At 42.5% G+C, this 18,653-nt stretch overlaps 1 protein-coding gene and 1 long non-coding RNA gene across 2 annotated transcripts; one reads left to right on the forward strand and one right to left on the reverse strand.

Moving 5' to 3' along the window:
- Nucleotides 1-277: 277 nt before the first annotated feature.
- Nucleotides 278-14,421, reverse strand: LOC143820681 (uncharacterized). The gene is made up of 3 exons (XR_013225459.1): nucleotides 14,237-14,421; nucleotides 1,876-2,192; nucleotides 278-1,785 (listed from the first exon to the last, which is right to left on the reverse strand). It is a non-coding gene; the product is annotated as an uncharacterized LOC143820681 (long non-coding RNA).
- Nucleotides 14,422-14,565: 144 nt separating this feature from the next.
- Nucleotides 14,566-17,987, forward strand: NEUROD6 (neuronal differentiation 6). The gene is made up of 2 exons (XM_077303763.1): nucleotides 14,566-14,691; nucleotides 16,085-17,987. The coding sequence occupies exon 2, from the start codon at nucleotides 16,104-16,106 to the stop codon at nucleotides 17,115-17,117; it is 1,014 nt and encodes a 337-aa protein (XP_077159878.1). The 5' UTR covers nucleotides 14,566-14,691; nucleotides 16,085-16,103; the 3' UTR covers nucleotides 17,118-17,987.
- The last annotated feature ends 666 nt before the right edge of the window (nucleotides 17,988-18,653 follow it).

The raw sequence follows: 18,653 nt of genomic DNA on the forward strand, positions 1-18,653 counted from the left end.
AACCCCGAAGGCAAACAAACAGGGCGAGGGGGTGGGGTGAGGAACGCTTGCTACAAACCACCTAAACAAAACAAACAAACAAAAGAAATGAAAAATAACAATTGTGGGGAATGACAGTAAAACCATTTATCTATCAAGAAGCCTTTTGATCAGAGCCATCAGGCTTCCCCAAGAGATCCGCTGCAGCTCACCCCACTAGTGAAATCTCAGGGGAGAAGAACTGAAGCTACAGAGCTGATCTTCCCCAGGTTTAGAGATTTGCTACCGGGACCCGGCTTCTGTTTGTTCTACGTGCCACATTTCCAAAGGGGGAAGATTGCGGCATAAAATAAAATAAAATAAAATTGTTTGTTACATTTCTTTAATCTTGATGTCAATTTCTCGAATTCCTTAGCAATTTGAAATGCACAAGTCTGCTGGTGTACACTGTGGTGCTATGTGGGATCCACCTTGAGTCCCCTGAGAAAAGCAGATTATAAGTCAAGAAATTCAGTGAGTGGCATTACAGAGACAATTCTAAGTCATCTAAAGTGAAGTCAGATTGCACTGGTGCTAGTGACTTATTATTAACTAGCCTTTAGGCCCACTGTAGGCCAAATACAGCGGGCGCTAGTAGCCGGGCAGCTGGGGCGGAAGGCAGGCCGCTGGAGGGACAGGCTTTGAAGGGGCCGCCCCCCCTTGCTATCTGTCCCATCAAGGTTTTGTGTTTGAAAGGGGAGGAGGGTGGGGGGCAAGGTTCCTAGGTGTGGGGAGCGGTGGCAGGGGGCGATGCGGAGGGGAGGCTGGGGAAGAGTTCAGAGTGGAGGTGGTTGTTGGGGGAAAAGCGGCGGTTTTGATCCTGGACTCGGTCCACCCCAACCCCCCTTACTGTTTTATTAAGAGGGACAGATGGGCAAAGAAAATGTTCAGACGGACGTAGCATGTATCAGGGGAAGTACATTTTCTAAGCAACAGACAAGTGTACATGAATGATTGCCCAGTTCTTGATGACAAATAAACCGTTACTAATTTTCTTATTTTCAAGTGGGTAGCCATGTTGGTCTGAAGCAGCACAAGTGGCACCTTTAGGACCAACAAAGGTTTATTTATTACTCAAAAGCTCACGCCTTGAATAAATCTTTGTTGGTCTTTAAAATGCTACTGGAGTCTGATTTTGTTTGTGTGTGTCATTTTTTATTTAATTGCTTTGTTGCCAAACCATGATCCAAGTGGAATGATACTTCTCTGTACACATGGCAGAGAACAAGATTAAGCCTTCCTGTCCACACCTATGCGACATAACTATCCCACAGAAAACTGTATTGGCATAATGTTTTAATAGGGCATATACCAGCACCTTGCGAGCCTGAGAAGTATCAACCACTTTTCTCATAGAATCAAGGCTTGAACACAAGATGGAAAACAGGCACACTGAAGCAATGCCCAGAAGTCCACAAACAGCCCAAGTGGAAGTCCACAACGAGGGATCTGTCATTTCAGAACATAAAATCAAAACTTTTGCATTCTTGACTTTCATCAGATTGTAGGGATGGGATTGGGTAGAGCTTCAAGTTCTGAGCTGGGAAATATGGAGGTCAGCCAGGTTTTTGCAATGTTGATGACTCCTCAGCAGATGAAGGGACGAGTATAGCCAGGCCAGAAGGAGCAGAATCCAACAAACAAGAGGAGGAGGCGGAGGAAGCATGCCAAAACATACAGTCAAGGGCTTGTATAGAGTCATCTCCACCCACAGCTGCAGTCCAACAGTTGAAAGCCAGTTGTCTGTTTCCAGCTCTCCAGGATCACCTGCATCATTAGAGAGGTAAAGGCATAGACTTAGAGCAGAGCTGCAGGCTAAAAGGAGAAGCATTTGCCCTATGGCTAGATGTTAGCTACCTGCTGAAGCTGATGATGAGTTCTTGCAGGAATAAGTCTGAGCAGTAGGCATTTAACTATGAAGCCTCTTGAGTGATGCTGTGGGCAATCTGTATGCTGAAACCTTAGTTGCTTGACGTATGGAATCCTGAACCTCAGATTGAAACCATTTTGTCTTCTCCCTCAGCTCTGGTTCTTTGGAAGATCAGTGATGGTTGTTGAATGTTGCTGCTTCCTCATGATATTGGCAGCACTCATAGATCTCCAGGGGTTAGTGCGAGTTTTCGTCCCCCGTTGCCCCGCGATAGTGGAAAGCGAGAGAATCCGCGTCGCATTTCCTGTCACGGCAAAAAATAAGGTGAAAACCCGGGCTGTCTGAAAGAAGAAATGCGCAACAGTCTCAGAAATGTTTTGCCTGCCCTCGCACCCACCCTCCCCTCTCCATTTCCAGATCGTGATTTTTTAAAAAGGCACAGTCTGTGTTGCTACAGGAACACAAACCGACGTGTCCGTGTATCTGTGGAAATAAAATGTACTGTCTGTTCTCTTCAAAGTGTACAGCAATATATTAGCAGCAGCCAGCAACCCTATCTAAAAGACATTCATGTTTTTGGCAGATAAAATCAGAGAATCAGAGAAGGGACCTCATGGGTCATCTAATCCAACCCCCTGCACTATGCAGGACACTTTACATCCCAATCGCTCATCTACTGTAACCTGCCACCCCTTTGCCTTCACAGAATCAGCCTCTCCATCAGATGGCTATCTAGCCTCTGTTTAAAAATTTCCAACGATGGAGAACCCACCACCTCCCGAGGAAGCCTGTTCCACTGAGAAACTGCTCTAACTGTCAGGAACTTCTTCCAGATGTTGAGATGGAATTTCTTTTGAATTAATTTCATCCCATTCATTCTGGTCTGTCCCTCTGGGGATAGAGAGAACAATTCTGCTCCATCCCCCATATGGCATCCTTTTAAATACTTGAAGATGGTTATCAGATCCCCTCTCAGTTGTCTCATCTCTAGGCTATACAGACCACACTCCCCCAACCTTTCTTCATACATCTTGGTCTCCAAACCCCTCACCATTTTGTTACCCGCCTCTAGACACGTTCCAGTTTGTCAACATCCCTCTTCAACTGGGGTGCCCAAAACTGAACACAGTACTCCAAGTAAGGCCGCATCAGAGCAGAGTAAAATGGTACCATCACCTCCTGTGATCTGGACACGATACTCCATTTGATACAGCCCAAAATCCCATTTGCCTTTTTAGCCACTGAGTCACACTGCTGACTCATGGTCAATGTATGGTCTACTAAAACTCCTAGATCCTTTTCGTACATGCTACTGCCAAGACAAGTCTCCTCCATCTTATATTGGTGTATTTGGTTTTTCCTACCTAAATGCAGAACTTTACATTTGTCCCTATTGAATTTCATTTTATCCAGTTTAGCCCACTTCTCGAGCCTATCATCCTGATTCTGTTGCTGTCTTCAGTTGTGTTTGCTACCCCTCCCAGGGGTAGCAAACACAACTGAAATTTGCAGTATTGTCTGCAAATTTAATAAGTATCCCCTCTAATCCCTCATCCAAATAATTTATAAATAAGTTGAACAACACAGGCCCCAGGACATATCCTTGGGGTACTTCACTTGTCACTCGTTTCCAAGAAGATGCTGAACCACTAACAAGTACCCTCTGTGTACGATTTGTCAACCAGTTATTGATCCACCTGACAGAATTAGAAAAAGAAGAAGAAGAAGAGTTGGTTCTTATATGCCACTTTTCCCTACCCAAGGGAGGCTCAAAACGGCTTACAATCGCCTTCCCATTCCTCTCCCCACAACAGACACCCTGTGGGGTGGGTGAGGCTGAGAGAGTGCTGATATCACTGCCCGGTCAGAACAATTTTATCAGTGCTGTGGCAAGCCCAATGTCACCCAGCTGGTTGCACGTGGGGGAGCGCAGAATCGAACCCAGCATGCCAGATTAGAAGTCTACACTCCTAACTACTACACCAAACTGGCTCTCCATACCGCATTTTATTAAGATCCATACCGCATTTTACCAACTTGTCAACAAGAATATAATGTGGAACCTTATCTAAAGCTTTACTGAAATCCAGATAAACTATGTCCACGGCATTCCCCTGATTCAGCAAGGTAGTCACTTTCTCGAAAAAAGAGATAAGGTTGGTCTGACATGACTTGTTCTTGTGAAACCCGTGCTGAGTCTTAGAAATCACAGCTCTCAGTTCCAGCTGCTCAAGCACCGAGTGTTTGATTATTTGTTCCAAAATTTTGCCAGCTACAGATGTCAAGCTGACAAGTCGATAATTACCCAGATCCCCACAGCAACACAGAAGTTTCCTATTTTTTTTTATTAATTTCGGAACTCGGGGGAGGGGAGTCCCCAAAACCACTGCTGAGAGGGTATTGGTGGCTTACATTGATTGACAACCTGAGAAGCTTTGCTAGGAACGGAAAAGCTGTGATGAGATGGTGAGATAACGCAGGAGGGGTCTCCCATCAGGAAGTGTGCAAACACACAGTTTACAATTGCACTTTTACAAGCAGGAGGCAGCACGCATTGTCCACCTCCATGCAGAAATGGTCTGACAGTACATATAGTTGAATTAAACCCACTGTTTTGTTTTGTTTTGTACACAGACAGTTAACCACAGACAGCATGGTGTAGTGGTTAAGAGCTGCAGCTTCCAAACTGGCAAGCTGGGTTTGATTCCTCACTCCTCCACATGCATTCAGCTAGATGACCTTGGCCTTATCACAGCCCTGATAGTGCTGCTTTGTCTGAGCTGTCCTATCAGAGTTCTCTCAGTCTCATCTACCTCATAAGTTGTCTATTGTGGGGAGAGGAAGGGAAGGTGATTATAAGCCATTTTGAGACTCCTTTGGGCAGTGAAAAGTAGAATATAAGAACCAACTCTCCTTGTTCTTCTGGATCCTACATACAATCTAGGACTATGTATATTTGACTTTTTGTATATATCAGTTCTTTCATGTACTAAATCCCTGTGTGGATGCCTAGAGTACATTGCTCACCCAGTAGACAGGATAGCAAGGCACAATCTTCTTACACAACCACACACATGGAGAAGGTATTATTTGATCTTGGTTTTCAGTTCTTCACGAGAACAAGAAAACCCCCACTCTGGTTCCAAATTAAATCTTTGAATTGTTACACTCCATGCCTGTAAAATTATTAAAGCTAGCTTTCTGGTCGGCATCTCAGCCCTTCTGGAAAAACAAATGAGAGTTGTACCAAAGACACATTGCGTTGGGGCTACAAAATGGAACTAATTCACATAGATAACATCTTTCCTTTCATGTATGATTCAAGCATATCTGAGGTTTCTGAGGCATCTGAGGCAGCCCAATTTATTACTGTATAGAGAAGTGATGATTATGAATTCTTCTCAAATTTGGGGTCCCAAATTACCTAACTTGTTTGCACACCAGCACTGATGCACTAGTAGACTGCAGTAAATCTAAATTAATTTTAGGTTAAAAAGCCATCTGTTTGTTATGTCCCTGAGGGGGCTTGGTTGGCATTTGGCAGATTTCTTTAAGATGGTACTGTATTTCCGATTGGGAGGTTAGTATTTTGTTTCTGTTAATTTCAACAATAGGCCTAGTGAGAGCCAACTTGGTGTAGTGGTCAGGAGTGTGGACTTCTAATCGGGCAAGCTGGGTTTGAATCTGCGCTCCCTCACATGCAGCCAGCTGGGTGACCTTGGGCTCGCCACGGCACTGATAAAGCTGTTCTGACCGAGCAGGAATATCAACGGCTCTCTCAGCCTCCCCTTCCTCACAGGGTGTCTGTTGCGGGGAAAGGAAAGGAAAGGCGATTGTAAGCCACTTTGAGCCTCCTTCGGGTAGAGAAAAGCGGCATATAAGAACCAACTCTTCTTCTTCTTCAGTAATCTCAGGGCTCTCTCAGCCTCATCCACCTCACAGGGTGTCTGTTGTGGGGAGAGGAAAGGGAAGGTGACTGTAAGCCACTTTGAGACTCCTTCGAGTAGAGAAAAGCAGCATATAAAAACCAACTCTGCTTCTTCTTGAATCTTACAGGCCTTCTGGAATTGTTTAAGATCCCGGAGGGCTCTAATCTCATTAGGTAGAGCATTCCACCAGGCCAGGGCCAAGGTTGAAAAAGCCAACAGGGCTAGTTTTACTCCTTTGGGGCCAGGGCCCCTGAGCAAATTTTGGTCATATTATCTTAAACCTCTCTGGGTGACATAATGGAAGAGGTACTTCCATAGATACCATCCTTATCCCTTGTTGTTCCTCTGTATATTTGTGAAACAGCCTAGGGGGTGGGACGTGTCCGGCTGTCCAAGTTTGAATAGGGCCAGGGTGCAGCCAGCTTTGCCCAGATTGGCCCTGTCCCTGCAGCTCCTGCCCTCCGTCTCTGGACTCTAGTCTCTTTGCTCTCAGAATCCTCAGTGCCTGGAGCCAGCAGCAGGTAAGGGGAGAGGTCGTGGTGGAGGGCTTGCTTACGAGGGCTTCTTGGCCTGCTAGGCTGAACCTGCTGACTGCTGACTGCTTGCTGACTGCCTGCTAAGGAGCTCTGTCCCGGCCCTGCTAACGAGCTGCCCAGCCCCCACCCACCCCACTTGATCTGGCTGCAACCTGCTGCCCAAGGCCACCTTAAGCTGCCTGGTCAAGGGCTAGGGGACACTTTCAAGGCCCGTTCTTAGGAACGGTCTTTGAAACTAGTATATAGAATATCCCTTCTATAAAATAGAAATATCCCTTCTATAGATTACAGTTGTGCTGAGGCACATGTGCACTGATGACTAGTACAAAAAGAAGACTCATGTGCAATCTCTTAAACATTCCTTGTCACACTGCCTTTCTTCAGTGTGTATGGATGGTAGTGTGTATCAGTCATTAGGGCAGGGGGGAAAGCAGATGTTAATGACCAAACCAAACGGAAAACTTTCAACAAGCCTTACATGCCCCATTTCCAGAATTAATTCAGCAGTAGTATCCGAGACTATTCCAATAATTATAATAATCTGAACAAATGCAAAATATTCCCAAAGTAGCATATAAAGTATGCGGCTTTGATCTGAAACCACCGAGAATTTTTGCATTTGCAGCTGTTAACTTTTCATCAACATCTCCCTGAATTAAAGACTCCCTAAGTATGCATCGACCGTGAAGATCATAATGCTTATGGACCCTTAACATTTAAAATAGTTTGTGTGTGTGTGTGCATGTACATTTATCTACTTACTCCTTCTCTTTCACCAACTATAGGTTGAATAGCAATTAACACTAGACCACAGCGCATCCAAATTAACGATAGCCCTGCCAATTCTAATTGGTATTCTAATTAGTCCGACAATTCTACTAATTAAGGACATTAAACTTTTAAACAAAGGGTATCTTTTCTTTTGTATTGCAAGCGTTTAAATCGCTGTTGGGAGGGGAGGGAAGGAGGGAGGGAGGGTTCAGTTTCTACCACTATTGAGACAAGGTTTTCCTTTTTTAAGAGAAAAGGATTTGAATTTTTTTTTCACACCTGTCTTCTAAATATTATTATTGCAAGCTTTGTTCTTTCAAAAAAAACTGTTGAAAGGTAGAAATGAATTTCTTACTGTGCTTATTCGTGCAACTAGCCCCATGACCTAGGGATATATCAAATCTCCCCCTTCTCCATTTTAGAAAACAAACCCTAGTTGAAAAAGTCTGGTTTAAAGTATGGCTAAATACTTTTCAATACATTGCTTAAACTAATCTATGGGGATCATTGATTAGTCATCAGAACTTTTTTTTTTTTTTTGCTAATAATCACACACCTATGATGCAAAAAGGCTCATTCAGGAGATCAGATAATTGTGTGTATGTGTGTGTATATACCCATGTGAGTGTATGAAGTCTCTTCATGTCACAGCTGGTGACCTTGTAGGGGTTTCATGGCAAGAGGTGATGTACCATGGCCTACCTTTGTGTAGCAACCCTGAACTTCCTTGGCGGTCTTCCATTTAATTACTCACCCACTTAGCTTCCAGGAACTGACCAGATCAAGCTAGCCTGGGCTATCCAGGTCAGGGACAAATTGTTATACCTCTGGGTATGTATAATGAAAAAGATTTGCCAGATTTTATTGATTACAAATAGTCTGAAGTCAAATGATTATGAATAGTAACTCTTCTTAGTATTGCACTGTAATTTTCCCATTCTCATCCATATAAAAATCAAAATTATTTTCTTACCTTATAAGCCTTGGCTGTTTCTTCTTGAGGGCTGGAGTGAAGTGAGGTGGGATGAAATCTAAGTCATTTCAAAATAAATCCCCCCCCCCCAAAAAAAAACAAAGGCTAGGGATTTCTGAATAGCTTCAATCTTTTGACCTCGAAATATTGTTCAGACTCCAAGGTACTAGGAAGTGGTGTCAGCTGGCCACACTTCCCTGTCACTCCCACTCCCAGAAATGAGAGGAGCTTTGGGTGGCAGGGAAGGGACAAGTGACTGAGCAGCAAAAGAATGCAACCCACAAAGTATGTTCTGTTCCCTCCTCTGCCATCGATCCACACACTGGGTTGAAGGCAGAGGAGGTGAGAAAAATGTAATAGCTGGTGGGTATAACACACATCCAGCACTGGTTTTGCTAATGTGCTACAGTCTTACCCCAGAAAGAGCTCAAAGCACAGTCATGCTACTGTGTGACTCTTGCATGGAGATTTGCCTCTATCAGAAGCAGCTGCCCTATGCTTGAAATAGTTATGAAGTCATATATTTTATCACTCCACTGAAGATGCCTTCAATGTAATCCTAAACAAATCACTCCAGTCTATACCCATTAAAAACAATGGATTTGAACAGAGGAACCCGCCATAAGCTGAACCAGACCACTGGGTGCGACTCTCTGTAGCCTCAGATGCCTTCCATATCACCTGCTACCCAATTATGTTAACTAGACATGCTGGAGACAGAACCTGGGACTTTCTGCATGCACACTGATACTCTGCCACTGCCCTCCCGTTGTGGGTTTAGACTGAAATTACATAAGATTACGACAGCCCTGCTGAATCAGACCAATGATCCATCAGACCAGTGGTTCTGCAGAGCCTGTAAGACAGAGCTGTTCTACCAGGCTTATGGTTGGGGTTCTGAAACATCGTCAAGAAGTGCTGATCTTATCACTGGAGTCTGAGCGGAGACCCAGTCCGAGAACTCTGAACCGCCCTGTTGAAATTATCTGGGGATAACTGATTTTATGATTAACTGTTTTATTTGACTGCAGTAGCCATGTTGCGCCTGCTCTGAGCTACACAGGAAGGGTGGGTTATAAAAATAAAGATGTATTTATTTATTTATTCATAAGGTTGCCAGCTCTGGGTTGGGAAATACCTGGAAACTTTGGGGGTTGAGCCAGGAATGTGTGGGATGAGGGGCAGGGACGGACCTCAGTGGAGTATAATGCTAAAGACAACCAAAACAACCATTTTCTACAAGGGAACTGATCTTTTTAGTCTGGAGAAGAGCTATAATTCCCAGCTCCCACCTGGGGACCAGCATTCCTAGTAGTCCATCTAGTCCAGCATCCTGTCTCACACAGTGGTCAACCTGTTCCTCTGGAGAGCCCACAGCAGGGCAACAGCCTTCCCCTGATGTTGGCACCTGGCTCTGGGATTCAGTGTCTCTAAATCTGGATTCCCCTCAGTCAGCATGTCTAGTAGCCATTGATGGATTTGTCCTCCTCCACAAATGTATTGAATCCTCTTGCAAAGCTGTTTATTCCTAGGACCATCACTATATCTGCCAGCAGTGAATTCCATATTTTAATCACTCTCTGTGGTACTGTAAAGGTACTGCCATACAACTCAACAGTACTGGCTGAAAAGTCCAATAATGTCTTTTTCCTTACCGTGAAGTAAAGTGGAGGATATTTCAGAGGGAGTTCTGTTGCTTTATGTGTGTGTGTGTGTGTGTGTGTGTGTGTGTGTGTGTGTGTGTGTGTGTGTGTGTGAGAGAGAGAGAGGTGCCACTAGATAGGAGTATATGTGTCTGTGGACAAGGGTGCCATTTATATTTTTTCAGTGCAAGTGAGAAAAAGTCTAAGGCAAACAACTTTCCAGGCTTTTCTGTGGTTTTATGTTTTGCTTCTGTCAATGCAGCGTAAGTTTAATTGCTCAATATCTTTTTGCCTTACGTTTAATTTAGAGCATGCTGTGTGCTTTGAAACAAACTGCTCATCTCAGCATGCATTAACTATATACTCTTGTGGTCTTTTCGTCAAACCTTGCAATGTTCACGGAATCGCAACTCACTCCGAAGGCTAAAGCGTTTCGGGTTTACCAGCCTAGACTGTCTTCAACCCGTCCCTGTGTGTTTAAAGAGAAAACAAAACTTGGTGCAATAAAATCAGGGGACGATCACCCAAGGGAGTAAGTTTCCAAAGGATGGGGAGTGATACAAAAGGATTGTGGATTAGGACTCTGTGAAAAAGAGACAGTGTTCCAGTTCTGTTTTATTAGGCAGAGATCTCTCCTTTGAAATAGGATTGCCAGTTCTGGGATGGGAAATATCTGGAGATTTGGAGGCTTTGAGGAGAGGAACCTCAGCTGAGCACAATGTCCACCCTCCAAAGCAACCATTCCCCCCCCCCACCCCCAAGAGAAACTGAATTCTGTTGCTTGGAGATCAATTGTGACAGTGGGAGATTCCCAGGTTCCATCTGGATGCTGGCAACCCTACCTTTGAAAACTGGCAATTTCAAGTTCCTGGCCACAACTAAATGCCAGGTATGGCTTCCTTGCAGGCAGGGGTAGTCAACCTGTGGTCCTCCAGATGTCCATGGACTACAATTCCCATGAGCCCCTACCAGCATTGGCCATGGACATCTGGAGGACCACAGGTTGACTACCCCTGCTTGCGGGTACAAGGGAGGAACTGCTTGCAGGTCTGCTAATGCATTCCATGAGTGCCTGAGATCCGGAAAGGACCAAAGCTTCTGCATGTAGAAAAACCATGTCAGAGAGGAGCAGCTGTAGAGAGCGAGATTGAGGGAGAGAAAACAAAACGCTGGCTAGTGTTGCTCAAATCCATACCTTCTCAAAATCCCCTTAAACATGGGGTCTTTTGTACACAAGCGAAGTGTTCTGCCATGAATCCACACAGCCCTCCCTTTCTTCTCCTACTTTACGTCTGCAGATAACAACAATGGGATATTGGGAAGGTATGGATTTCAAGAACGCCTGTCCAATTTGCTCAAAACTAGTCAGTTAATGCTTTAGAAATTCTCTGAATTAGATCCAGCCTGATTTCCAATCACTCTCACCCAATTCCCCTCTCTGCAGCTGCTTCCATGGCTTTTCTGCATGGTCCGAGGCTGTGGTCCGTGGCATAGCTTTTTGAGGGCATTCAAAGGGGGCCCCTTCTTCATTTTTCATCAACTGGATGGATCTAACCCTCTGAATCTCCTCCACTGGAGCACTCCATGAGCAGCACTCTGAAATGTCCATCAACTACTCGACTTTCTCAACAGCATGCTTTTATCTTGGGGGGCACAAACTCTGGCCCATAATTTGAAGCAGAATTTTCATGTTTTAAAACTAATCCTAGGCCCAGTCTGCACACATAGGATAATGCACTTTCAATGTGCTTTGGCAGCTGGATTTTCCTGCGCAGAACAGGAAAATCTACTTCTAAAGTGCATTGAAAGTGCATTATCTATTGTGTGCAGAATAGGCCCTACTGTGCTTGAGCAGGATACCCAAAAGACACTATTTCAAGGAGGGGGTGGGGTGACCTATTTTTTGTGGCTCCTCATTCTGAGGTTCAATGACAAAGGCAAACCTCAGTATATTGAACCCCCAAATATAACAGTTTGATGAATCTTTCATTCGTGTTTTGGGCAGAATTACACATTCAGTCTCCTAACTCAAGGGCAGTCAACCTGTGGTCCTCCAGATGTCCATGGACTATAATTCCCATGAATTGCGTTTGCTGGCAGGGGCTCATGGGAATTGGCATCCATGGACATCTGGAGGACCACAGGTTGACTACCCTGTCCTAACTGACTCTCCAAAGTCCAACTAGCCTTTGCAAAGTGGGTTCAGAAGGCAAGAATTTCCACTGAAATGGCTGGGAGGGGGGTGATGCGTAATGCCCTTTTAACCACCTTTTCCTCTCTCAAACATTCCTACCTCAGACACTTGTCTCCCAGCCAGGGTTCCAGTTTTCATTTCATTGAAAACCCTGCTCTAGAACTTGTCCTGGAATTTAAAACAGTCGCATAGCTAAAGTTATGCGCACTTCCCTCTTTCTCTGGTGAAAACAGCGTTCTGCTTATCCACTTTGTATCAAGAAAAAGCAGATAGATTTCAAAAGCACCCCTTAGAAGCAGGACATGCATTTCCACCTTGAGGTAACTCTGCAAGTCTTCAACATGCATGCCCTTAGAAATGTGTTAATCCTTTCGGTGAGGTCCATGTGTCAGGGTTTGAGCTACTTGATCATTTTCCTGCTTCTGCTCTACCAAATGCTGGTTAGAACCATTACGCTGAAAACATATGTTGTTTCTGAGCAAGAACACCAGGAGTGTTATATATGCAACACAATCATAAATTGATTTAAAAGACTTCAGCTATAATAGGAAAACTATGATTTGCTTATGCTATTCTTAGGGGTGATATAAAATATATATCTGGAGGGCATTTTGCAATTACTTTGGGGGATTTTTTAAAAAATAGCTAAGCCAAAATGAGTGTATGGAAAAACAGTCTTACGCTGATTGGAATGATTACAGATCCTCCGCTAACAATGTTAACCTCACCTGGAATTTTGCAAGGTACATTTGAGGTTTGCTTTGCTTCTTTTTTTAAGCCCAGCGCTTAAACAGCATTTAGCTGTTTAGTGATTTGCATAGTCACTGAACGTGCAAAATCTGCGATAGGGTTAACAGCCAACCTCGGGATTTTCCAAACCTCTCTGTTTCACACAAACAAAGGTTTAATACTCTGTTGCACAACAGCTTCCAAAACATAAGTCAGACCAAGATATTTGATATTAATCCGGGGGAGGAGGAGGCAAGAGGATGGAAGCCTGCTGTTTACTTGCCATATAAGTTTTAAAATCCTGCGCCCATTTCAATGTACTTATCCTTCTACCCAGACCTAATTTAGATTACGAACTAATGGCTTGTATCTTCGCTTGGCAATAAAAAGTGGAGAACGTTAAGATACTTAAGCGAGGGACAAAATAAAAAGAGTGCCTTGAATAGAATTTTTTTAAAGTGTATCCTGTTATATTTTGAAATATCCAAATTGGTTTGGATCATAATTACTGACAGTAATAACAGGATCGAGGCCAAGCGTGTTAAAATTTAAGCTTGGTCCAGTGTGAATTAAAGCAGTCGAGTCATAAACTCTGGGGGAGAAACCTCCCCCCCCCCAAATCCTACTGACCCATAACAATAGCACTGTTCCCAAGGATTGCTTTAATTCTAAAAGCAAATTGTGCTCACACTTTAAGCCAGAAAATCACCAGTAAAACCTCCATTTATTGAAGCATTTTTTAAAAAAAAATGTATATGGCTTCTTGGAGATGTGTTATTCCTTAAAAAAATTAAGGTGGAGTTTGCCAGAGGCACTCTGGCATGCTTTCTTGACGGGGTGGGGGTGGGGGTGGGGGTGTCAGCTCTGTTTAACTGTTTCTTCTCTGCCGTTGGAGATGATGAGCCAAAAAGGGAGAAAGGGTGGGGAAGAGGCAACAAACAAAAACGAAACATGAGAAGAGAGAAGGGAAGGAATAAGGGAGCAGGTGAAAACGAGTTAAAATCAAGAGCAAGAATATATGGAGCGATTATTTCAACCAAAAAAAAATTATGTCAAACTCAAAGGCAAGCAAAAAAGGTGGGCCTGCAGGAGAAAGTTATTTCATTTTCCTGAACTGACTCAGATGGTTGCAGTGAAATCAGCAGGTGAACGTGGGATGCAAGAGTGAGCAGAAGTAGGCAGGAATCACTACACTTATGAAATGTATTTTCCTTGCTTTTCAAACCATCCTATACTTCTTCTCTGTAGCTGCTTTTCTTTTCTTCAAGGATGCCTGCAAGAAATCTCGCGCCCAACCCAAAGGGAAAAATCCAGATTTCGATTATATACTTTTGCCATGTGCATACGAAGATCGCTCCCAACAATGTCAGAAAAGAACCTGCTGCGGAGCTTCCCTGACACCGGAGTGAAACTTGATAAGGAGTGGATGACACTTCACCGTTTCTAGTTGCCATTTCTACCTTGACAGTCCTTATTGCCAAACAGCCAGGTGGGCACATGAGATTCGGATGAATACGATTAAAAAAAAAAAAAGGTCTTTCTTGAAATTAAAAAAAAAAAAGAAGCTGCTTACCATGAAGTAGAAAGCAGACGTACCTGTGGACAGGGATAAAAGTGGATGTTGACATTTCGCCTGTTCAACAAAACTCAGAGAAATACACCAACTGCTTGTAAAATGCTGGTATGGATTCCCCCCCTTCTCTCTCTCTCTCTCTCTCGCTCTCCTATCAGCCTAACCTTCTGTGTTGATACATGAATGCTGGTACCCACTTACAGGGATGCCAGATGATGAGTGCAGAATGAAGGTCCCAGGAGAAAAGATCACATGGTTCGCTCTGCCCTGTGACGTCACCAGCAGATGGCATGGGTACCAGTTGGCATCAATGTCATTTTTTAGAGATCAATGAGATAGTGCAGATATACACAGATCTAGACTCCTGGAGACGATGCGACATTCGGACTGAAACGAATTGGAAGGCAAAAAATGAAAATTGATTATTGAATGAGATTTTTAAAATAAAGGCCAAGGTAATGCAAATCAATATAAATATATATATATATTTATCTATTTCCTTGGTGCTGCTGAGTGTGCATGCAAGTGCTTTAAAGGTACAGGGTAAATGTCTTGTGTTGTATGAATGCTGTGTGTGCTGTTTCTGCTGCTTCTTTTTCTTCTTAAATGTAGTTGTCTCCTTTCACTGATTATGTAATACTGTCTGGTGGACAAGACTCAGAGAGTTAAGCTTTTGCTGACGGGCTAAGTTGAGCTTAGTGTTGGTTTGTTTAATCTACTTTAAAAAAATCACTCTCTTCCTTGTTTGTAAATTTGCCTTGGTGTACTTGTTTGTGAATTTAAGAACCCTTGAATATGCTGCTTGAAAACGGAAAACAAAGCAGAAACAATACAATAAGTAAATTCTCCCCCCCACACACACACGCACAGCGTTTCATTCTGGATTCTGAACACACGTGCACAATTGCAGTCAGAATCCACTGACTTTTCCTGTCAGATATTAGCTGGAGGGAAACGTCTGTTCCTTCACAGAAACACAGATGCTAGAAGAATGTGAGGAGGTTATTGTTCCCTTCTGATTTTTAAAAACGGAAATAAAAACACCAGTTAATTCCAACAACATTTTGAAGCTGGAATCCCCCTCCCCCCCAAAAAAAGAAAATCACAGCGAGCAAGGGAAAGAAATGTATTGCATTGATGCTTTGCTTGAATATTTGGTATTTCCCCTGTCCCGTTTTAACAGGAAAGAAATAATCTGTGTATCACACGTTTTCATACCCATCATTGGGGGGAGGGGAGAAAAACCCCTCTCTTCGCTTTAATTAAATCACTGAATGATTCATTTGCCTTCTTTTCCATTAAATTTTTTTTCAAGTCAATTCAGACAGTATTATAGAATATGTACAAACAAATGGCAATATAAAAGTTAATCGGTTATTTTTGCCGTCTGCTTATGGACTCATAGCCCTTTTATTTTGTTTTAACTATTCTCTCGTCTTAGTTGATAACAAAGGGGATTAATATATTGTTGAAATCTATTTTTTTTGTGGCTTTCACATCACTAAATGTTTTATATAATTATATATATAAACTCAAGTTAATTTCAGATTGTCAACTTTGGGTTAATTCTTAAGTATCAATATTTTCCCAATGGAAAAATGAAAAATATAATTCTGGAAAAAATTAATAATATAACAATTGCTATTATTTTATTTAAGTAATTTGCTCTGAGAGAGAGAGAGAGAGAGACTGTGCACCTTGCATAAATAGGCATTTGTGTATCGCTGTTATATAGCAATATTATATCTGCTAATATGCAGTATTATTGGCAAGTTAGGAGAAAATCTGTTTAGAAATGTAAACTTTGTCAATGAACATCTTTAAAACTTTGTGCTGACATTCTTTCAGGTAACATAAGATTAACGCCATGTTAACACTACCATTTGATGAGTCTGTTGTAATGTCAGAGTCCCAGATGTGCCGGAAGTTTTCCAGAGAAAGTGAGGATCCAAAGCAAATCAAGAAGCCAGAAAGCTTTGGAAAGCAGATTGCACACCAAGGGAAAAGCATTAAAAGATTGACAGTGGAAGATACAGAAAAAGAGGAGGCGGAAGATGACCGAGAGGAAGAAGATGAAAATGGTTTACCCAGGAGGAGGGGCCTCCGTAAAAAAAAGACGACCAAGATGAGAATGGATAGGGTCAAATTCAGGCGACAAGAAGCCAACGCAAGAGAACGGAACAGAATGCATGGTCTCAATGATGCACTGGACAGTTTAAGGAAAGTGGTACCTTGTTATTCCAAAACACAAAAGCTATCTAAAATAGAAACTCTGAGACTTGCCAAAAATTATATTTGGGCTCTTTCAGAAATCTTGCGAATTGGCAAGAGGCCTGATCTGCTGACGTTTGTTCAAAACTTGTGCAAAGGTCTCTCCCAACCAACGACAAACTTGGTGGCGGGATGCCTACAGCTGAACGCCCGAAGTTTCTTGATGGGTCAGACGGGGGAAACGGCCCATCATGCCAGATCTCCTTACACCACTTTCTACCCACCCTATCACAGCCCAGAACTGAACACTCCTCCAGGCCATGGAACACTTGATAATTCCAAGTCCATGAAGCCCTACAATTACTGCAGCGCTTATGAGTCCTTCTACGAAAGCACTTCCCCAGAGTGTGCCAGCCCCCAGTTTGAAGGTCCCTTAAGTCCTCCCCCAATTAACTATAATGGGATATTTTCCCTCAAGCAAGAAGAAGCTTTGGACTATGGTAAAAACTACAATTATGGCATGCATTATTGTGCAGTGCCACCCAGGGGTCCCCTTGGGCAGAGTTCCGTATTCAGGCTGCCTACCGAGAGTCACTTCCCTTACGACCTACATCTGCGCAGCCAGTCGCTCACCATGCAAGATGAATTAAATGCAGTTTTTCATAATTAATGAGGAAAGTGAAAATAAACAGTGGTCATTCACCTCTCCCTCTAATTAAGATAAAGCAGATGCCAGTGCACTGTCTAATCGGAACAAATCTATTTAAACAGGAAAAAAATACAAATGTGTTTTGCTAGTTTCTAAAGTGTGTTAACTCTTGTGGGGCATTTTTATTTCCTATGTAATAACGATAACGATAATAATAAATAATTTTACTTATTACTGTTTAATTCCAACTGCATTTTGGTAAGCACTGTGAGGTTTTGTTTTAGCTGGATTTTTTAAGGGTATTTCCTCCCCTCCCTATCCCCCCTTTATCGGTTCAATTTTGTTAAGCAGTGTGTCTAAATAATATCGTTGAGCTGAGAAAATGCACACTGTATGAAGTCTGCAACAGTATTTCAATTGTACAGTAACTATACCAATGCATGCTATTCAAATCGGATGAGTAAAACGATGTATTTATAATAATTAGAAATAATAATGTAATGGGGAAGAGGTGAATCTATAAACTCTCCAGATTTTCTTTTTTTTTAAGAAAAACTATTGTGACTCACAAGCATCACGGGATGCAGTGGAGATGGTGCAGCAATATTTAAACTATGCAAAAAAAATCAAGAGAAAGTGCATCTAAATCCAATGAGTGATAATCATTTGGCAATTATTCAGATTAAAATTTGAAACATTTGCTGGCAGGGGCTATTGATTATTTTCAAAGGCTATGTCGCCATTTTTTCATCCATCAGTTTAATATAAAAATGATATATCTGCACTTCTTTTGTATGATCTGCCTTCACATGTAAAATTTGTTAGAATGTACAACTGTGGATTTTCTTTTCACTCCTTATTTTAAATGCAATTAAACATAGATGTTTTCAATCATCTTGTCAACTATGAAATAATGTGACATCCTAATAAGAGGATGATATCTTTCTAGAGCATTGACCGCCCGGTTTTCCATGTAATATTTTGTTAATTTTCTGTTCAAATTTTAAGGGGATACTCAGCAGCTAGTTCAATTGAACAAAAATCCCCAAAGTAAATGTTTTTTTCGGACTGGAGTGACAAGTTTTGACTCCAGAGGTAAATAAAATCAGGGTCCACTCAATTTCAATTTCAAGCGTTAAATTAAAATTGTAGGGAAAACTGGACTGACGTGATCCTAAAATGTTCTCATGGGCACTCTCCACCAAGCAACATTTTTTGATGGTGGGGGCTGTTCATTGATGGAATATGCTTCCTCAGAGGGTGGTGGAGTCTCGATGGAAGATTTTAGAAGGAGATTGGATATGCACCTGTCAGGAGTGTTTTTTTAAGTCTCTGAGACGGGGAGGGGTTTTTGACTGGATGACCCTCTATGGTCTTTTCCAGCTCTGTGCAATTCTGATTCTGAAGATTCCTGTGCAATCTCTGTTAATGATATGTCTGCTGAGTTGTAATAAATTTGCAGATTAAGGATTAGGGTTACAGTAGATTGTCCCTTTGAGATTTTCATTTTTGATATCATTTTTCTATGGTCAGGGATGTTTTAAAAACTGCATGAAT

This window comes from Paroedura picta, chromosome 11 (genome assembly GCF_049243985.1).
Source record: "Paroedura picta isolate Pp20150507F chromosome 11, Ppicta_v3.0, whole genome shotgun sequence".
In the NCBI taxonomy this organism is placed as follows: domain Eukaryota; kingdom Metazoa; phylum Chordata; class Lepidosauria; order Squamata; family Gekkonidae; genus Paroedura; species Paroedura picta.

Bases quoted from the DNA above. Each gene is read 5' to 3' on its own strand.
- NEUROD6 (XM_077303763.1), top strand. From the start codon at position 16,104: ATGTTAACACTACCATTTGATGAGTCTGTTGTAATGTCAGAGTCCCAG.